The following is a 16670-nucleotide window of genomic DNA, read 5'->3' as shown; positions in this document are numbered from 1 at the left end:
AGCTCAGACAAAATGCTCTGGACAAGACCGGAGACTTGGGAGTGGTGGAGAAGGCCTTGCCCAATCCCCTCTACTGCCTCAATCCAGGGGAAAGAGCAGAGGATCTTGTCCAACTCACTTCTGTTGAGTTCACCCCCTGGGCCCAGGGGAATTTTCTGAAGACCACCCTCACCATGTCCTGTGACATGTCCTTGCTTAAGGCGGTGGGTCGTCGCCATACTGCCGCAAGTACTTTGTTGCGGCTCGGGCGACCAGCCCACAGATCTCCTGGACGGCAGCACCCTTTCTGGCCTTCATCATGGCCCTATCAGACTGCTGAAAACTGTTCCCCACTGGCCCGTCCTCTAGGAGATGCTTTAATGATAACCTCACCACCTCTGGGATGAGGTCCTTTTTGGTAGACCTGAGGATGGCCTGCAGAGTGAAAACCTGGCCTCTCTTCCCGTGTCTCTTGTCCCTCTTGGGCCCAGCCACGATGGAGTTTTGCAACCCGGAGAAGACAGAGAGGAGGATCTTACTCGCACCCATTTCTGCTGCCGGGCGGAGCTTCTCTAAGAACATCTGCAGCCCCTCTGTGGTTATCTTTATAAGAGAGAAAGAGATGGGAGAGAGAGAGAGAGAAAGAGTGAGTTAACTCAACCAAGGTTTGTCTGGTGTTCCAGGAGCAGACAACAGGATGTGGTGATACATACTATTCTGTAGAACTGCCTAGAGAGGTGCTGCTCTCTGCAGAGCTCCTTCTCCATCTTCTCCAGACAGAGGAGCCTCTGTCCATTCCAGGCCTGGAAAAACATCATTATGTCAGTTTCAACATTTAAATAGTAAGGGAAATGTGACACTGGTCCATCATTTAATTAAGTTGAATATAGACCGACATACTATTGTAAATGTTACTGCTTACTCTACAACATTAAACTCATCTCAGTGATTTTCTGTGAATATGTATGTAGGCCTACTATGCTTTCATCCTTACCACTTCAGCCATATAGAGCTCCCTTAACTCAGCTTTCAAAGGGAAGTCAGGAAACCTATAAAAAAATTTATATGTAAGATCTCTCTCTCTATCTATCAATGAATCACAATATACATCATATTATTAACTGGACATCTAGTTTCTAACTTTTAGAGTGAATTGTACTATCTATAATTGAAGAATAGGTTACAGTGTAGCAAGCAGTTGACTATTTCTGGTAAGTATCTATTCCTGAGTAGTATCTATTTCTGAGCACCAAAGCTTAACTTACTCCTCCAGGAAGACCCTTCCAGCCATCAGCCAGTCCTTCATGTCGTTTAGGGTGATGTTGGACGGGACTTTGTCCTGGTCCTTCATGAGAAGGAAGTGTCTCATGAGCTTTTTCTGCAATATAGAGTTCTCCATTAGTATAGTAATAAAACAGTAAATATTGTTGATTTTGGCAAAAATATGTTTCATTGAATGATTCAACAAAACAAACTTACCTCGGCCAGAAACTGTGCCTTTCCCACTGAGTATAAGGCTTTATTGGGCAGGTCGCCATCCATTGCAATCCTACAGAATAAGAACATATGTTATGTTTAGCTCGAACATAATTTTACACAGGAGTAAAAAAAAAAAAGTCCGCTTTAGTAATGTGAGAGATACGTACCTGACAAAGAACAATGAATGCTACTTAAAAACAGAAAGTGCTATTAAAAGAGGTTACGGCGGAGTATAGATTGGTGTCAAATAAATTGAGATTGATGCAGAACGTTTCTATCTAGATGCTTGAATGCATGTCATCTTGAGCACTGTGACGCGCACATTGTTGCGCAGTGCACGGCAAAAGCCATTTTCTCTACTGTAAAGTGATTGCATCACATCAAAGAATACCATCACAATATCTGAAGACAAACGTGCTAAACCTGTATAGAAATCTCAAAAGGAGAATGAAAATAAAGCTATTTAAGCAACATTGTTGTGCGTGAAAATATTTTATTTGATATTCAAGACATACAAGTGGTCATGTGGCTGAACACCGATTTTTAAAAATATATCTTCTAACTTGTGCAGTTTTACACACTGTCTCAATGTCTGGGATAATTAGGACATATTCAAATATATTACTGTAGGAGTACATTTAGCAGCCAAATATTATACATATGATTGTCAGGGCTGTCATGGTGATGAGAGAACGCGTTTAAATAACAGTATCAAACAAAGTGCATCATGTGAGAAATAGTCTATCTTCTTACCAACCTCTGTATGATTTTCTATTGCTTCTAAAAGAAAGTGGAGAAAGTTAGTCAACTGTACACTGTGTTGACATGGCTTTTTAAAACTATTCCGAATTAAATGGTTGTAACATATATATCAAATGGATATATATATAAATCAATGTCCACCTACCTTTTCTTTTGCATCTGCGCCGTTTCTTTTTGAACTTGCGTTTTAGTGAGCAGTCTGAAAGTCCCATCGTGCGAGTGTCGTTTCCCAAATAATAATATAAAATCCGCAGCCAGAGATTAGCTTGTGCGGTGTCCACACTTCCGGTTTCCACTTCATTTCTATGAAATGAAAAACTGCACGACTCAAGCGGTCTCTGTCTTTCACCGAGGCGCCATCGATGTGGTAGCGGTATAAGCTTGTACGCATAATTCTCCAAACCCCTACCTCCTTGTTTGGGTGCCACCTTGCTGTGCAGAATGTCATAGTGTGACATCACTTCATCTCGACTCGATGAGAACCTTATCACGCGCTGAGTTACTGTATTTTGGATTAAAACACTGCTGCGTGCACCACAGCTCTGTCCAAATGCGCGCGGCGCGCTATAAAACAATCCCAAGCTGTCGTGCATGAATACTGTGCATACATTCAAACATACATACATGTGTAGTAAACATTTCATAATCTATACAATCCATCACTTTCTAGGTAGGATAGACATGAGATGGACCTTCCTTGCTCATTGACCACATCGCAACATATCACTACCACTTGAAGCCAAAAAGTGACGAGTAGCATTGGTGATGAAAAGTATATCACATGTAGGTTATGCATGGCTTGCATATAGACAGCTGCGATCTGCAACTCTGCTATTTCTCCAAATTCACTTCTATTGTAAAGTCAAGGTCAAACTAGACCTGATAACCCTGGGTCCGTTGTAATGGCCTGAAGCGCTAACAAGACAATCAAGCTGCTACATGTTAATTAGGACATGATTGGCTTCAGGTGTGGGAGACAGGATGTAGCCTTCATAAACCGCTCACAGGCACAAGTAAGATATTCACTCTTGAGGAACAAAAGTCACATCATGAACGCTGTGAGGGTATTGCTGAGCTTTGCCCTCAATTGTTGGATCCTCAAAGGTTTGAAAACTGAGTGTTATAATTAGAATGGATTGTTTCCATGCTACAGTTGGGTGAAATGGGCCTTCTGTCTTGTTACTTAATCATTGACACATTTTCATGTCAAAGCCATTATTTGATGAGATTGCTACGGTGTGTGAAATCAACGTCTGCTTGCACTATTTCCCCATAGTTTCTTGTTCTCCTGTTGGAAACACTTTTTCCCAAAATGAAATCCCTGTGGAGAGACCATTCGGAGGTAAGGAACGTCTTTGTAGTCATCCTCTTGCTGTAGTTGAAGTTTGCGTTCTTAAAGCCGCAACCCACAATTCGTGAAGCTTTTTTTGCATATATAGATTTGTTATACCCATTGATTAAGAATATGCGCCATGAGCGGTTTTACCCCAGCATAACCCATAATGTGTGGGACTTTAACTCGCAATGTTCAAACAATTGAAATGTGAAAACACTGTAGATTCAAACAACATTGACTAGCATGATCGACAGTCTGTCCAGGCATGACATTTTGATGATGGATTGTGGCTTTAATTTACTTTCTTCCAGAGATAATAATTAGTGAAACACTTGCTTTTCAGGACTGCAGGATTTGATTGGTTTCAATGGTATTCAGTAACTCAGTTAATTGCAACCTGTTACATGGCCGTCAGATTCCACAACTCTGTTGGATGACACTCTGAGCGGTGTGTTTGAATTGCAACTGTTACTTAACCCACATTTCCTGCATATTTTCTAGGTGACTCCCAAGGGACTTCCCTGAAGGTGCTTCTGTCCATGGGATCTGTTGCCAAAAACAATGTGAAAGAAGGTGAAGCCTGTCATTTAACGTCTGTTAGTTTGATACTTGTTCAAGCGTTTACTAAACATTTTCTAGGACTAACTTGCACTTCACTATGCCAGGTCTTGACTACTGACATTCTTCTCTGATATTCAAGTGTATTTGGAGACTAACGAACTGGATATTGGAGCCTCTCTACACTCTGCTGCTGCTTCCTTGTCTGGCAACCTGTCAGCGGATGTCGTGCCCGGGAACAACCTGACAGCGGACGGCAATCTCACAGCGGACGTCGTGCCCGACGGCAACCTGACAGCGGACGGCAACCTGACAGCGGACGGCAACCTGACAGCGGACGGCAACCTGACAGCGGACGGCAACCTGACAGCGGACGGCAACCTGACAGCGGACGGCAACCTGACAGCGGACGGCAACCTGACAGCGGACGTCGTGCCCGGGAGCAACCTGACAGCGGACGGCAACCTCACAGCGGATGTTGTGCCCGGGAGCAACCTGACAGCGGACGGCAACCTGACAGCGGACGGCAACCTGACAGCGGACGGCAACCTGACAGCGGACGGCAACCTGACAGCGGACGGCAACCTGACAGCGGACGTCGTGCCCGGGAGCAACCTGACAGCGGACGGCAACCTGACAGCGGACGTCGTGCCCGGGAACAACCTGACAGCGGACGGCAACCTGACAGCGGACGGCAACCTGACAGCGGACGGCAACCTGACAGCGGACGGCAACCTGACAGCGGACGGCAACCTGACAGCGGACGGCAACCTGACAGCGGACGGCAACCTGACAGCGGACGTCGTGCCCGGGAACAACCTGACAGCGGACGGCAACCTGACAGCGGACGTCGTGCCCGGGAACAACCTGACAGCGGACGGCAACCTGACAGCGGACGGCAACCTGACAGCGGACGGCAACCTGACAGCGGACGTCGTGCCCGGGAGCAACCTGACAGCGGACGGCAACCTGACAGCGGACGTCGTGCCCGGGAACAACCTGACAGCGGACGGCAACCTGACAGCGGACGGCAACCTGACAGCGGACGGCAACCTGACAGCGGACGGCAACCTGACAGCGGACGGCAACCTGACAGCGGACGGCAACCTGACAGCGGATGTCGTGCCCGGGAACAACCTGACAGCGGACGGCAACCTGACAGCGGACGTCGTGCCCGGGAACAACCTGACAGCGGACGGCAACCTGACAGCGGACGGCAACCTGACAGCGGACGGCAACCTGACAGCGGACGGCAACCTGACAGCGGACGGCAACCTGACAGCGGACGTCGTGCCCGGGAACAACCTGACAGCGGACGGCAACCTGACAGCGGACGTCGTGCCCGGGAACAACCTGACAGCGGACGGCAACCTGACAGCGGACGTCGTGCCCGGGAGCAACCTGACAGCGGACGGCAACCTGACAGCGGACGGCAACCTGACAGCGGACGGCAACCTGACAGCGGACGGCAACCTGACAGCGGACGGCAACCTGACAGCGGACGGCAACCTGACAGCGGACGGCAACCTGACAGCGGACGGCAACCTGACAGCGGACGGCAACCTGACAGCGGACGTCGTGCCCGGGAACAACCTGACAGCGGACGGCAACCTGACAGCGGACGTCGTGCCCGGGAACAACCTGACAGCGGACGGCAACCTGACAGCGGACGGCAACCTGACAGCGGACGGCAACCTGACAGCGGACGGCAACCTGACAGCGGACGGCAACCTGACAGCGGACGGCAACCTGACAGCGGACGGCAACCTGACAGCGGACGGCAACCTGACAGCGGACGGCAACCTGACAGCGGACGTCGTGCCCGGGAGCAACCTGACAGCGGACGGCAACCTGACAGCGGACGTCGTGCCCGGGAGCAACCTGACAGCGGACGGCAACCTGACAGCGGACGGCAACCTGACAGCGGACGGCAACCTCACAGCGGACGTCGTGCCCGGGAGCAACCTGACAGCGGACGGCAACCTGACAGCGGACGGCAACCTGACAGCGGACGTCGTGCCCGGGAACAACCTGACAGCGGACGGCAACCTGACAGCGGACGGCAACCTGACAGCGGACGGCAACCTGACAGCGGACGGCAACCTGACAGCGGACGGCAACCTGACAGCGGACGGCAACCTGACAGCGGACGGCAACCTGACAGCGGACGTCGTGCCCGGGAACAACCTGACAGCGGACGGCAACCTGACAGCGGACGTCGTGCCCGGGAACAACCTGACAGCGGACGTCGTGCCCGGGAGCAACCTGACAGCGGACGGCAACCTGACAGCGGACGGCAACCTGACAGCGGACGGCAACCTGACAGCGGACGGCAACCTGACAGCGGACGCTAACCTGACAGCGGACGTCGTGCCCGGGAGCAACCTGACAGCGGACGGCAACCTGACAGCGGACGGCAACCTGACAGCGGACGGCAACCTGACAGCGGACGGCAACCTGACAGCGGACGGCAACCTGACAGCGGACGGCAACCTGACAGCGGACGGCAACCTGACAGCGGACGGCAACCTGACAGCGGACGTCGTGCCCGGGAACAACCTGACAGCGGACGGCAACCTGACAGCGGACGGCAACCTGACAGCGGACGTCGTGCCCGGGAACAACCTGACAGCGGACGGCAACCTGACAGCGGACGTCGTGCCCGGGAGCAACCTGACAGCGGACGGCAACCTGACAGCGGACGGCAACCTGACAGCGGACGGCAACCTGACAGCGGACGGCAACCTGACAGCGGACGGCAACCTGACAGCGGACGGCAACCTGACAGCGGACGGCAACCTGACAGCGGACGGCAACCTGACAGCGGACGGCAACCTGACAGCGGACGTCGTGCCCGGGAACAACCTGACAGCGGACGGCAACCTGACAGCGGACGTCGTGCCCGGGAGCAACCTGACAGCGGACGGCAACCTGACAGCGGACGGCAACCTGACAGCGGACGGCAACCTGACAGCGGACGTCGTGCCCGGGAACAACCTGACAGCGGACGGCAACCTGACAGCGGACGTCGTGCCCGGGAACAACCTGACAGCGGACGGCAACCTGACAGCGGACGGCAACCTGACAGCGGACGGCAACCTGACAGCGGACGGCAACCTGACAGCGGACGGCAACCTGACAGCGGACGTCGTGCCCGGGAGCAACCTGACAGCGGACGGCAACCTGACAGCGGACGGCAACCTGACAGCGGACGGCAACCTGACAGCGGACGGCAACCTGACAGCGGACGGCAACCTGACAGCGGACGGCAACCTGACAGCGGACGGCAACCTGACAGCGGACGCTAACCTGACAGCGGACGTCGTGCCCGGGAGCAACCTGACAGCGGACGGCAACCTGACAGCGGACGGCAACCTGACAGCGGACGGCAACCTGACAGCGGACGGCAACCTGACAGCGGACGGCAACCTGACAGCGGACGGCAACCTGACAGCGGACGGCAACCTGACAGCGGACGGCAACCTGACAGCGGACGGCAACCTGACAGCGGACGTCGTGCCCGGGAACAACCTGACAGCGGACGGCAACCTGACAGCGGACGTCGTGCCCGGGAACAACCTGACAGCGGACGGCAACCTGACAGCGGACGTCGTGCCCGGGAGCAACCTGACAGCGGACGGCAACCTGACAGCGGACGGCAACCTGACAGCGGACGGCAACCTGACAGCGGACGGCAACCTGACAGCGGACGGCAACCTGACAGCGGACGGCAACCTGACAGCGGACGTCGTGCCCGGGAACAACCTGACAGCGGACGGCAACCTGACAGCGGACGGCAACCTGACAGCGGACGGCAACCTGACAGCGGACGGCAACCTGACAGCGGACGGCAACCTGACAGCGGACGTCGTGCCCGGGAGCAACCTGACAGCGGATGGCAACCTGACAGCGGACGTCGTGCCCGGGAGCAACCTGACAGCGGACGGCAACCTGACAGCGGACGGCAACCTGACAGCGGACGGCAACCTGACAGCGGACGGCAACCTGACAGCGGACGGCAACCTGACAGCGGACGGCAACCTGACAGCGGACGTCGTGCCCGGGAGCAACCTGACAGCGGACGGCAACCTGACAGCGGACGTCGTGCCCGGGAGCAACCTGACAGCGGACGGCAACCTGACAGCGGACGGCAACCTGACAGCGGACGGCAACCTGACAGCGGACGGCAACCTGACAGCGGACGGCAACCTGACAGCGGACGGCAACCTGACAGCGGACGGCAACCTGACAGCGGACGGCAACCTGACAGCGGACGGCAACCTGACAGCGGACGGCAACCTGACAGCGGACGGCAACCTGACAGCGGACGGCAACCTGACAGCGGACGGCAACCTGACAGCGGACGGCAACCTGACAGCGGACGGCAACCTGACAGCGGACGTCGTGCCCGGGAACAACCTGACAGCGGACGACAACGTGACAGCGCAGGTCGTGTCCGGGAGCGACCTGACAGCGGACGACAACGTGACAGCGCAGGTCGTGTCCGCGAGCGACCTGACAATGTACGGCGTGCCTGAAGGTGTCTTTGAGGGTGAGGCCACCTCTACTGAAACGGCTGTCGTGGGTAAGGCCTGTTTTTAACATCTACTTAAGTGAATTTGAAGTCTTATTCCTAGTGAACATTTTACAGAATTAATTTGCATTTGTCTTGACTACTGACCACTGATATCTTTCTCTTTTAGATTCAAATGTTGCCACTTGGAAGTGAGATCTCAAAAGTGCATCTGGTGTTTATTCACTGTGAATAAAATATTTTACTCAACTCATTGAGCCTTTGGATTTTTGAAGGTGCCTCCACTCAGGCAGTTTACACTAGGAACTCTGTTCAGTATCTGGACTGTTCTTTATGGCTGGGGTTAAAGGGATTTAGTCAGATGGTCCCTTACCTTGAATGTCTATGGGCCACGAGAAAATGCAACTCATGGTTCAGTTGTTTTAAATATTATTGGCTGACTTTCACCTTACAATGGGAGGTTTAGGTCCAACCCCCATATGGTATAAACAGTCATTAGTCTTAGCTGCTGTTCTTCGAAACCAGCATACCTTTTGACTGCGTCTTCTGCATGTTGCGGAAGTAGTGTGGTAACTAGTTACAACTGGTATACCTATGCAATGTCAATGGAATTGTCATATCCGATTTTGCCAAATGTAAGTTCTAATGGCTGAACCTCACATGCCACCTGCTTTTACCAGCTGTTTTGAGCGACAACCTGTCAATGCAGAAGACTACTTCAGTCTATGCATGATTGTGGGGTAGATGCTCAAATGGGATCCTTGGATTGACCCTTACCTAACCCTTACTTGAAGTGTTTTAAAATCTCTACTTGAGTGGGGTGACATCCGTCAGGCTGTCCCACATATTCCCACTTAGCATTTCCAGTGCTTTGAGTCTGATCCTGCACAGCCCACAAACTTCTTGTGCCTATTCTGCATAATCCCACCACTCCCATTTCATCAATATCAGGTTTTTAATCCCTGTCAATAACATACCATTGTCCTTAGATTGGTAATCCTTATGAATGATATTGCAATTATGATGTCAATCATGCCACTGTTCTGACAACACTTACCAAAGAGTTCATCGCTATTACGCTGGTGAAGTGATTGCATCACGTCAAAGAATACCATCACAATATCTGAAGACAAACGTGCTAAACCTGTATAGAAATCTCAAAAGGAGAATGAAAATAAAGCTATTTAAGCAACATTGTTGTGCGTGAAAATATTTTATTTGATGTTCAAGACATGAGCGAATACAAGTGGTCATGTGGCTGAACACCGATTTTTAAAAATATATCTTCTAACTTGTGCAGTTTTACACACTGTCTCCATTTCTGGGATAATGGGGATACATTCAAATATATTACTGTAGGAGTACATTTAGCAGCCAAATATTATACAGATTGTCAGGGCTGTCATGGTGATGAGAGAACGCGTTTAAATAACCGGAGCTGACTTATCAAAGCCATTTGAATTACTGGTCAACACATTCAGTTGATTGGAGTTATTTTGATACTTTTCCTTCCGTATTGATCAGTCCTGCCTGGGCCAACGGTAACTACAGTTTAACACCATGAAAAACTGTATCAAACAAAGTGCATCATGTGAGAAATAGTCTATCGTCTTACCAACCTCTGTATGATTTTCTTTTGCTTCTAATAGAAGTTGGAGAACGTTAGTCAACTGTACACTGTGTTGACATGGCTTTTTAAAACTATTCCGAATTAAATGGTTGTAACATATATATCAAATGGATATATATAAATAAGTGTCCACCTACCTTTTCTTTTGGATCTGCGCCGTTTCCTTTTGAACTTGCGTTTTAGTGAGCAGTGAGACAATGTGTCTCTAAACGATAGCCGACATAACATCAATACTTATCAATGCATTAGTCATGACATATGAAACATTGATAGTGGTAAGAGTTAAGAAATGTATGTTTAACATAATAGGCATTTGCACAAGATTTGGGCAACTTTAACAACTGAGGTATTCTTACTACCTTTGTATCTTAATGGAACATTGAATTAATTTAACCACTATGTGTTATCTGTGTAGTACTTCTATGGAGATTTGCTGTACTGTTCCAAATAGAACAAGAAACTAGAGGGGGGAGGTACAGCAGAGATGCTGGACACATTTCTTTTTTCTTTTAAAATGTTATTATTCAGGTAATTGACACTGTCTGTTATGTGTAGGACTTTTCCATTTGCTCCATGCAGTTGTCATGGTGACAATGGACAATGCATTGTCACAGAATGTGTGATAATGTCACAAACCAACATGAGACATCACATGCAAAATGAAGACAAAGTAAAGACAGATTCACCAGAACCTTCAGTATTGACTCCACCTTCAGAGAAGACTGGATTTAATTTCCATAAACATGGTCAAAATCCCGATAACAGAAGATGGGGGTACTCACTCTGGTGAGTACTGAGAACTTTTATGACACGAAGAATTTGTGTTAAATAGATTCATTCTGGGTGAAAAAACATTTCATTACATTTTTTGTGACCTGAAGGATTGGACTCTGACACTCATGTTAAGTAAGTGATTTTCAATGTTTAATTCTGTCCTGTCAGATGTGTCCTTGGAAACCGTTCAGGACGGGTCGAACATTGGGTTGGACATTGCGGCCTATGAGCTTTTCTGCGATTGGCTCCAACATTCACGTGACCTCCTGCCTAATGGGCAGATTATCCACTATCATGGACCAGACTGCCAATGCCCGGATCAACGTCACCTGGGTGGCCGTCTCCCAGCGTTAAATTACCAGGCGCACTATACCCAGATGCAAAGTCCCCATGTGGGCCATGACCAGGTGGAGGGCCACCAGGTGATCCGTCAACAGGTGCAGATTGAGTGGATGCAGGGACCTGATATACCCTACCCACCATCTAGAGTCTAGATTCTAGACTGATGTGGTTCCAGGACGGGTCCTTTTGGATCGCGGACCCTGAGGAGTTTATCGACCCAGAGCTGGGCCTCATAGTGATCCCAGAGTGGCGGGTACCCCAGGGCGAGCTACCCTACCTCTACCCACAGATGCTGTGGTACCAGCAGGGTTGCCTGTACCCAGTCGATCCTATGGTCATTGTGAACCCTCCCAGGGAAATGGAACCCATGGCAGAAGAATCAGAGGAGTCAGAGGAGTCAGAGGACTCTGATAATGATAATGATAATGATAATGATGATAATGATGATGATGGTGATGATGATGATGACGATGAGGAGGATGGTGCTGAAGAGGTCATCGAGGCCCCCCTTGTCCGTAGGCCTTTGGAGAGGGCCTGTAAAAGAAGCAGGGACTTCATCTATATTAGCGAGAGCGAGAGCGAGGAAGGCGGTGCTTTTAAGTGCCAGAGACGGTCAGATGACACTGACTCTGAGGAGGAGTGGTCCCCCAGCTCAAGGCCTGGCACCTCAGGAGTGTCGAGGAAGAGGAGCAGGGACGACGATGATGACGGCGACAACAAACGCACTAAGAGGCAGCGTCCTCTGTGAGAAACAGACTGTTGTAACTCTATTAATATACATAGATAAAATCTCTTATCAAACAATAGAGGGTAAAAAAAACACTGTGTGGCTTTATAGTTCATTGTTAGGTAATTGAACTACAGAGGAAAGATTTGGTGGAGACATAAAGCCCAGGTTTGTTTTAATATGTCAATGTTTACCATAACCTATATGGTTCAGTTGTGACAGTAACAGTGGAATATGCATCAGCTATAATCATGTGACAACATGTGTTGCAAACCAACCAACATCATGAAATCTTAGGCCCCAGCCACACTAGTCGTATGAGGATGAAGTCTCGGTCTGATTTGATTCGGCCGTCATATTTAAAAACTAAACACTCTGAGCCAAACAACACTTGTCATCTCTGTTGTCTGTCAACGGTTGACTCCCATGGAGAAACCATTGGCTCAATCCGTAAGTAAGGTGAGATGTTGCATGTATGGTCAGAGGTCAATCTTTGGATGAACTTTCATGACAAAATAAAAATGTTAAAGACAACACAAAAGCACCTTCTTAAAAGAGCATACATTTCAGTGTGTTGAAGACAACGTTATCACTTTTGTAAAAAATTAGTTGAAGAGCTTCAAGAGACTGTTGAGTCCAGCTCTCCCAGAATGCTTTCAGAGCGAATTGTTGTTGACATATTGGAGAAATGTAAAAGCTATATACAGTATCTTTTTTATTGAAGCCCTGGATATGTAGTTTCATACTAGCATGTTAAAATGAGTAATATCTGCATTTTTAGGTTCAGAGTTTGTTGTGTGCCAAAGTGCGAATGTGTATTTCAGGGAATCGCTAAACAAGGACACCCCATACTTTTCAACAAGATCTGCACAGAGCTCTACATCACAGAGGGAGATGCAGAGGTCAACACTGAACATTAGGTGAGGAAGATTAAGGCAGTATCCAAAAGACCATACTGTATAGTGAGGGGTTAGTATACTGTATAGTGTGTGTGTGTGTGTGTGTGTGTGTGTGTGTGTGTGTGCATATGTGTGTGTGTGTGTGTCAAGTCTACAGTTTCAGCCATGATTGTTAGTTTGCTTGTATTCCAAGCAGAGGATGACATTTGCCTTTTTAACACAAGTTTAATCCACACCCATAGAAAGTAACTTTCAAGGAGATAACAGAGGTTTGTCTATGGACCTACGTGTGTAGAATATAAAACCTCCCTTTCCCCATTTATGCTGGCATGGGGTCATGAACTTTAACCTCAAATTGTCACAAAATCATTTCATGAAGTCTGAACTTGAGTAATACGAACCTCTGGTAGAAATCTTAACAAAACTATATACCATACTAATACACATGTTAATACTTTTATATACATATAATATGTATATAGGAAGGAAAGATTTGTATGTCAGTGCTTTTGCTGCGAAACATGGGACACTATGCTTGAAAGGGTACCTGTCACGCCTTCCACTTCCACCTAGCCTGTGTCAGTGGTGGACTCAATTTCCTAACCCTGGTCCTTTTTATAAAACTTCAGAAGTCTTTAATTCCTTGGAACAGGCAAGGAAGTGATGATGAACAAGAGGTGACGTCACTCCATGTCCTGAAGCTCCGTGCCCAAAGAGACCTCTGTGTGGAGAAAAGAATAAAATAAATATGTCACAGGACTATTATACCCTAATCAGAGTACAGTGCTGAACCAAGACATCAAACTCAAACTCTGTGGTGCATAACGACGACTCTGACATATAGCCACTGTAGAGACCCTGCTGTGCTGCTCAGAGGGTCAAATGGATTGGTAAATTCTGATCCACGATCAGTTTCATTTGTTTCCCAGTTCAGTTAGGCTTGAGGCTCAGAGAACTGACGAGCTGATCCTTGATCTGTATGGTAGGTGGGGGAGATGTCTCCAAAGAACAGCATGGGCTCATCTATGGCCTGATTCCAATCCATTCCCTTGCCCCTTCCACTGATTCCTACACCTTCAGTGACTGAGTACAGTATGTGAAAGCACCTTGAAGCCTGTATCCACAAAGTGTCTCAGAGTAAGAGTGCTGATCTAGGATCAGGTCCCCCACCTTTCCATATAATCTTCTTCAATCTGATCTAAAAGGTTGAACTGATCTTAGATCAGCTTCCCTACTTTAAGACGCTTTGCGAATATGAGCACTGGTGAACACTGAAGACATAGGAGCTAGGTGAAGGGACCGAAATAGAACTGGACCAATACATGACACTCACCTGGTTTGGGGCAGTTCCTCCTTGTTGTGTAAACAGCTACAATGACAACCAGAAAGGTCATTGTCGTAAAGAACACTATGCGACTGCTGGACAACCACTGAGCAACAGCACAAGGACCTGGGCAATGAGACAAACAGTGATTAAACACAATCTACTCTCATAGTGAAATGGTTAACATCCTTCAGATTGATCTCAATGTTGTACCATCAAACAGCCACTAGAGTGCACTGAAGATCAATATGTTTCTGTCAAACACTTAAAGCATTAGCTGAGAAAAACATCCAACAAACTCTTACCTGGAGTTACTGTACCTGGAGGAGTAGTATATGGCATTACAGTTGTCCTATATGAAAAACATATCCAAAATGTACATTTATTTCAGAAACGGTACACTTGTCCTGTACAGTGTATGTGTTGAGGTGACAGATGTATCTACTTATCAGTGAACAGGGAGATATTTACCTTTCCAATCTAAGAGTGTGAATTTTTGAACTTGATAGTTAAGGGTTAGGGTTCACTTCTCCGTTATCGGTCAGCTGACACCTCCACTTCCAGTTGTTGTCCTCCCTAGTGATAGATTTAGCATTAACAATCAATGCAATGAATAGCTAGGTGTATTCGAGATCACTAGGTTGAAATAGAGAGACTCACTGTTTAGAACAGACAGATCAACGTCTGCTCTTGAATGTCTTGGGTCATCCTCTGGGTATTGTCGACAGATGTAGCGTCCAACATCCTCAGCTCTGACATGATCAACATGCAGAGAGCAGTCAGAGCCCACACTCAGTCTCTCTGCTCTGTCTGAGTTGTCACCTCCGATAATCACCCTGGTGACCTCTTCAATACCACTCCTGAATTCATCTCTGTAATAGGTCCATGTAGTTAAGGAGCAGTCTCCTTCACGAACCACGTTCTTACACAGCACTCTGACATCTTTACCCATTCTAGAGAACTGAACAGTGTACTGTCCTTTGACCCCTGTGAAAAGGAAATACAAGTAAAGTGGTAAATATATTTATAAATGTTTTGTCACACGTCACACTGACATCATCACCCATTCTGTGGTACAGAGAGGGAGAAACCCTACTGACACCTGGATAAACAGAATTAGGTGTCTTAGACAACATATTATTTGGCCACAGCCTGTCAACCATAACATTATATGCTCATATGTTCAAGATTGTGAACTCACAGTGATCTCTAACAACACAGGTACTAGTGTACAATGAAGTTGTCTCTCTTTAACACACAAACATGTCAGTCAGTATTTGAGAATGAGTTGAAAGTATGCTCCAAGCTCCAGTTCTAAATAAGATACAGTTCCAGACAAGAGAAGAGCAGTGGTGATCGGTATCTCCATCAGAAGACCTCCCCACCTTACACTAAGCTCTGCATCCACTGACATATACAGCAATGAAGACAAGCCAGGCAATACAATAAAGTACAATACAATACAATACAATACAATACAATACAATACAATAAAGTACAATACAATACAATACAGTACAACACACCATTATGTACACAAGTGTGCAAGGTGCAGTAAGATGTAAAGGCGACAGTTCACAGGTTGTCATGATGAAACCTAAACACAGTGTTGGTTGTCTCCTGCTTCATGACTAGCTGCTCTCTTATCCTGTCATAGTCAGTCTCACCTGTGTTGATAAAGTTTAGCATCACCAGCAGTCCTACGAGGGAAGTCTGAAGGACCCCAGTCATTGTCCTGTCACTCTGTCACTCTGGCCTCTGTTCTGTAGCAATTTCCTCCTGCTCTAAGTGTGTTGTGTAGTTTGTACCAGAGTGTTTTGTCAGGACTAAAATGCCCCTCTGTTGGGTACTAGTCTTACTGAAATGCCACTTCCTTGATGTGGTCATCTCATCTGCTCTGTGGTTATGCCATAATGACATGAGAGGGTGATAACAGTAGAAGCACACCAAGCCCCTCTATTAGACCTCTACATGTTGACGGATTTAGAATCGAACGTGATGAAATTCTTATTTTTTATGAACTGGGAAATCACAGTATAAGCTACTGCTCAGTTGTGAATTATGTATGTATATGAGACCAGCTGGTGATTTGGTTTCTAATTGATTTTAGTTTTGACAAAACCGGTATCTTCACGACCTAGAAATGCTAAATTATCACAATTAGTAGTTTTAATCAACTCTGCACTTTACAATGTACATTTAATTATTTTGTTATTTTGTGTGTGTTGTTGTGTTGTATTGGAAGCCATAGAAGCTGAATATGTATTTATTTTTTTTACACTGAAAAATGTACAATGAAGCATTTGAACTTGAACTTATTTGGTTA

General features: G+C 47.9%; 1 protein-coding gene across 2 annotated transcripts; it reads right to left on the bottom strand.

The window, feature by feature from the left end:
* Positions 1–2438, bottom strand: LOC310824265 (uncharacterized protein). 2 transcript variants are annotated; one of them, XM_083697112.1, is made up of 6 exons: positions 2366–2438; positions 1459–1528; positions 1245–1357; positions 974–1028; positions 693–782; positions 1–582 (listed from the first exon to the last, which is right to left on the bottom strand). In XM_083697112.1, exons 1-6 carry the CDS (start codon positions 2377–2379, stop codon positions 196–198), a joined length of 729 nt encoding a protein of 242 aa, XP_083553238.1. In that variant the 5' UTR covers positions 2380–2438; the 3' UTR covers positions 1–195. The 2 variants fall into 2 exon arrangements, with proteins under 2 accessions (XP_083553238.1, XP_083553239.1); XM_083697113.1 differs by lacking the exon at positions 2366–2438 and adding an exon at positions 1626–1768.
* Between the last annotated feature and the right edge of the window lie 14232 nt (positions 2439–16670).

The sequence above is a fragment of the Argentina silus genome (assembly GCF_951799395.1).
Source record: "Argentina silus genome assembly, chromosome: Y".
NCBI lineage: Eukaryota > Metazoa > Chordata > Actinopteri > Argentiniformes > Argentinidae > Argentina > Argentina silus.
This window is presented reverse-complemented; position numbering and strand designations above follow the sequence as displayed.

Bases quoted from the DNA above. Each gene is read 5' to 3' on its own strand.
- LOC310824265 (XM_083697112.1), bottom strand. The intron at 1,029-1,244 runs GTAAGTTAAGCT...ATTTTTTTATAG, and splicing joins GGAAGGGTCTTCCTGGAGGA to GTTTCCTGACTTCCCTTTGA. The intron at 783-973 runs GTAAGGATGAAA...ATGTTTTTCCAG, and splicing joins AGCTCTATATGGCTGAAGTG to GCCTGGAATGGACAGAGGCT.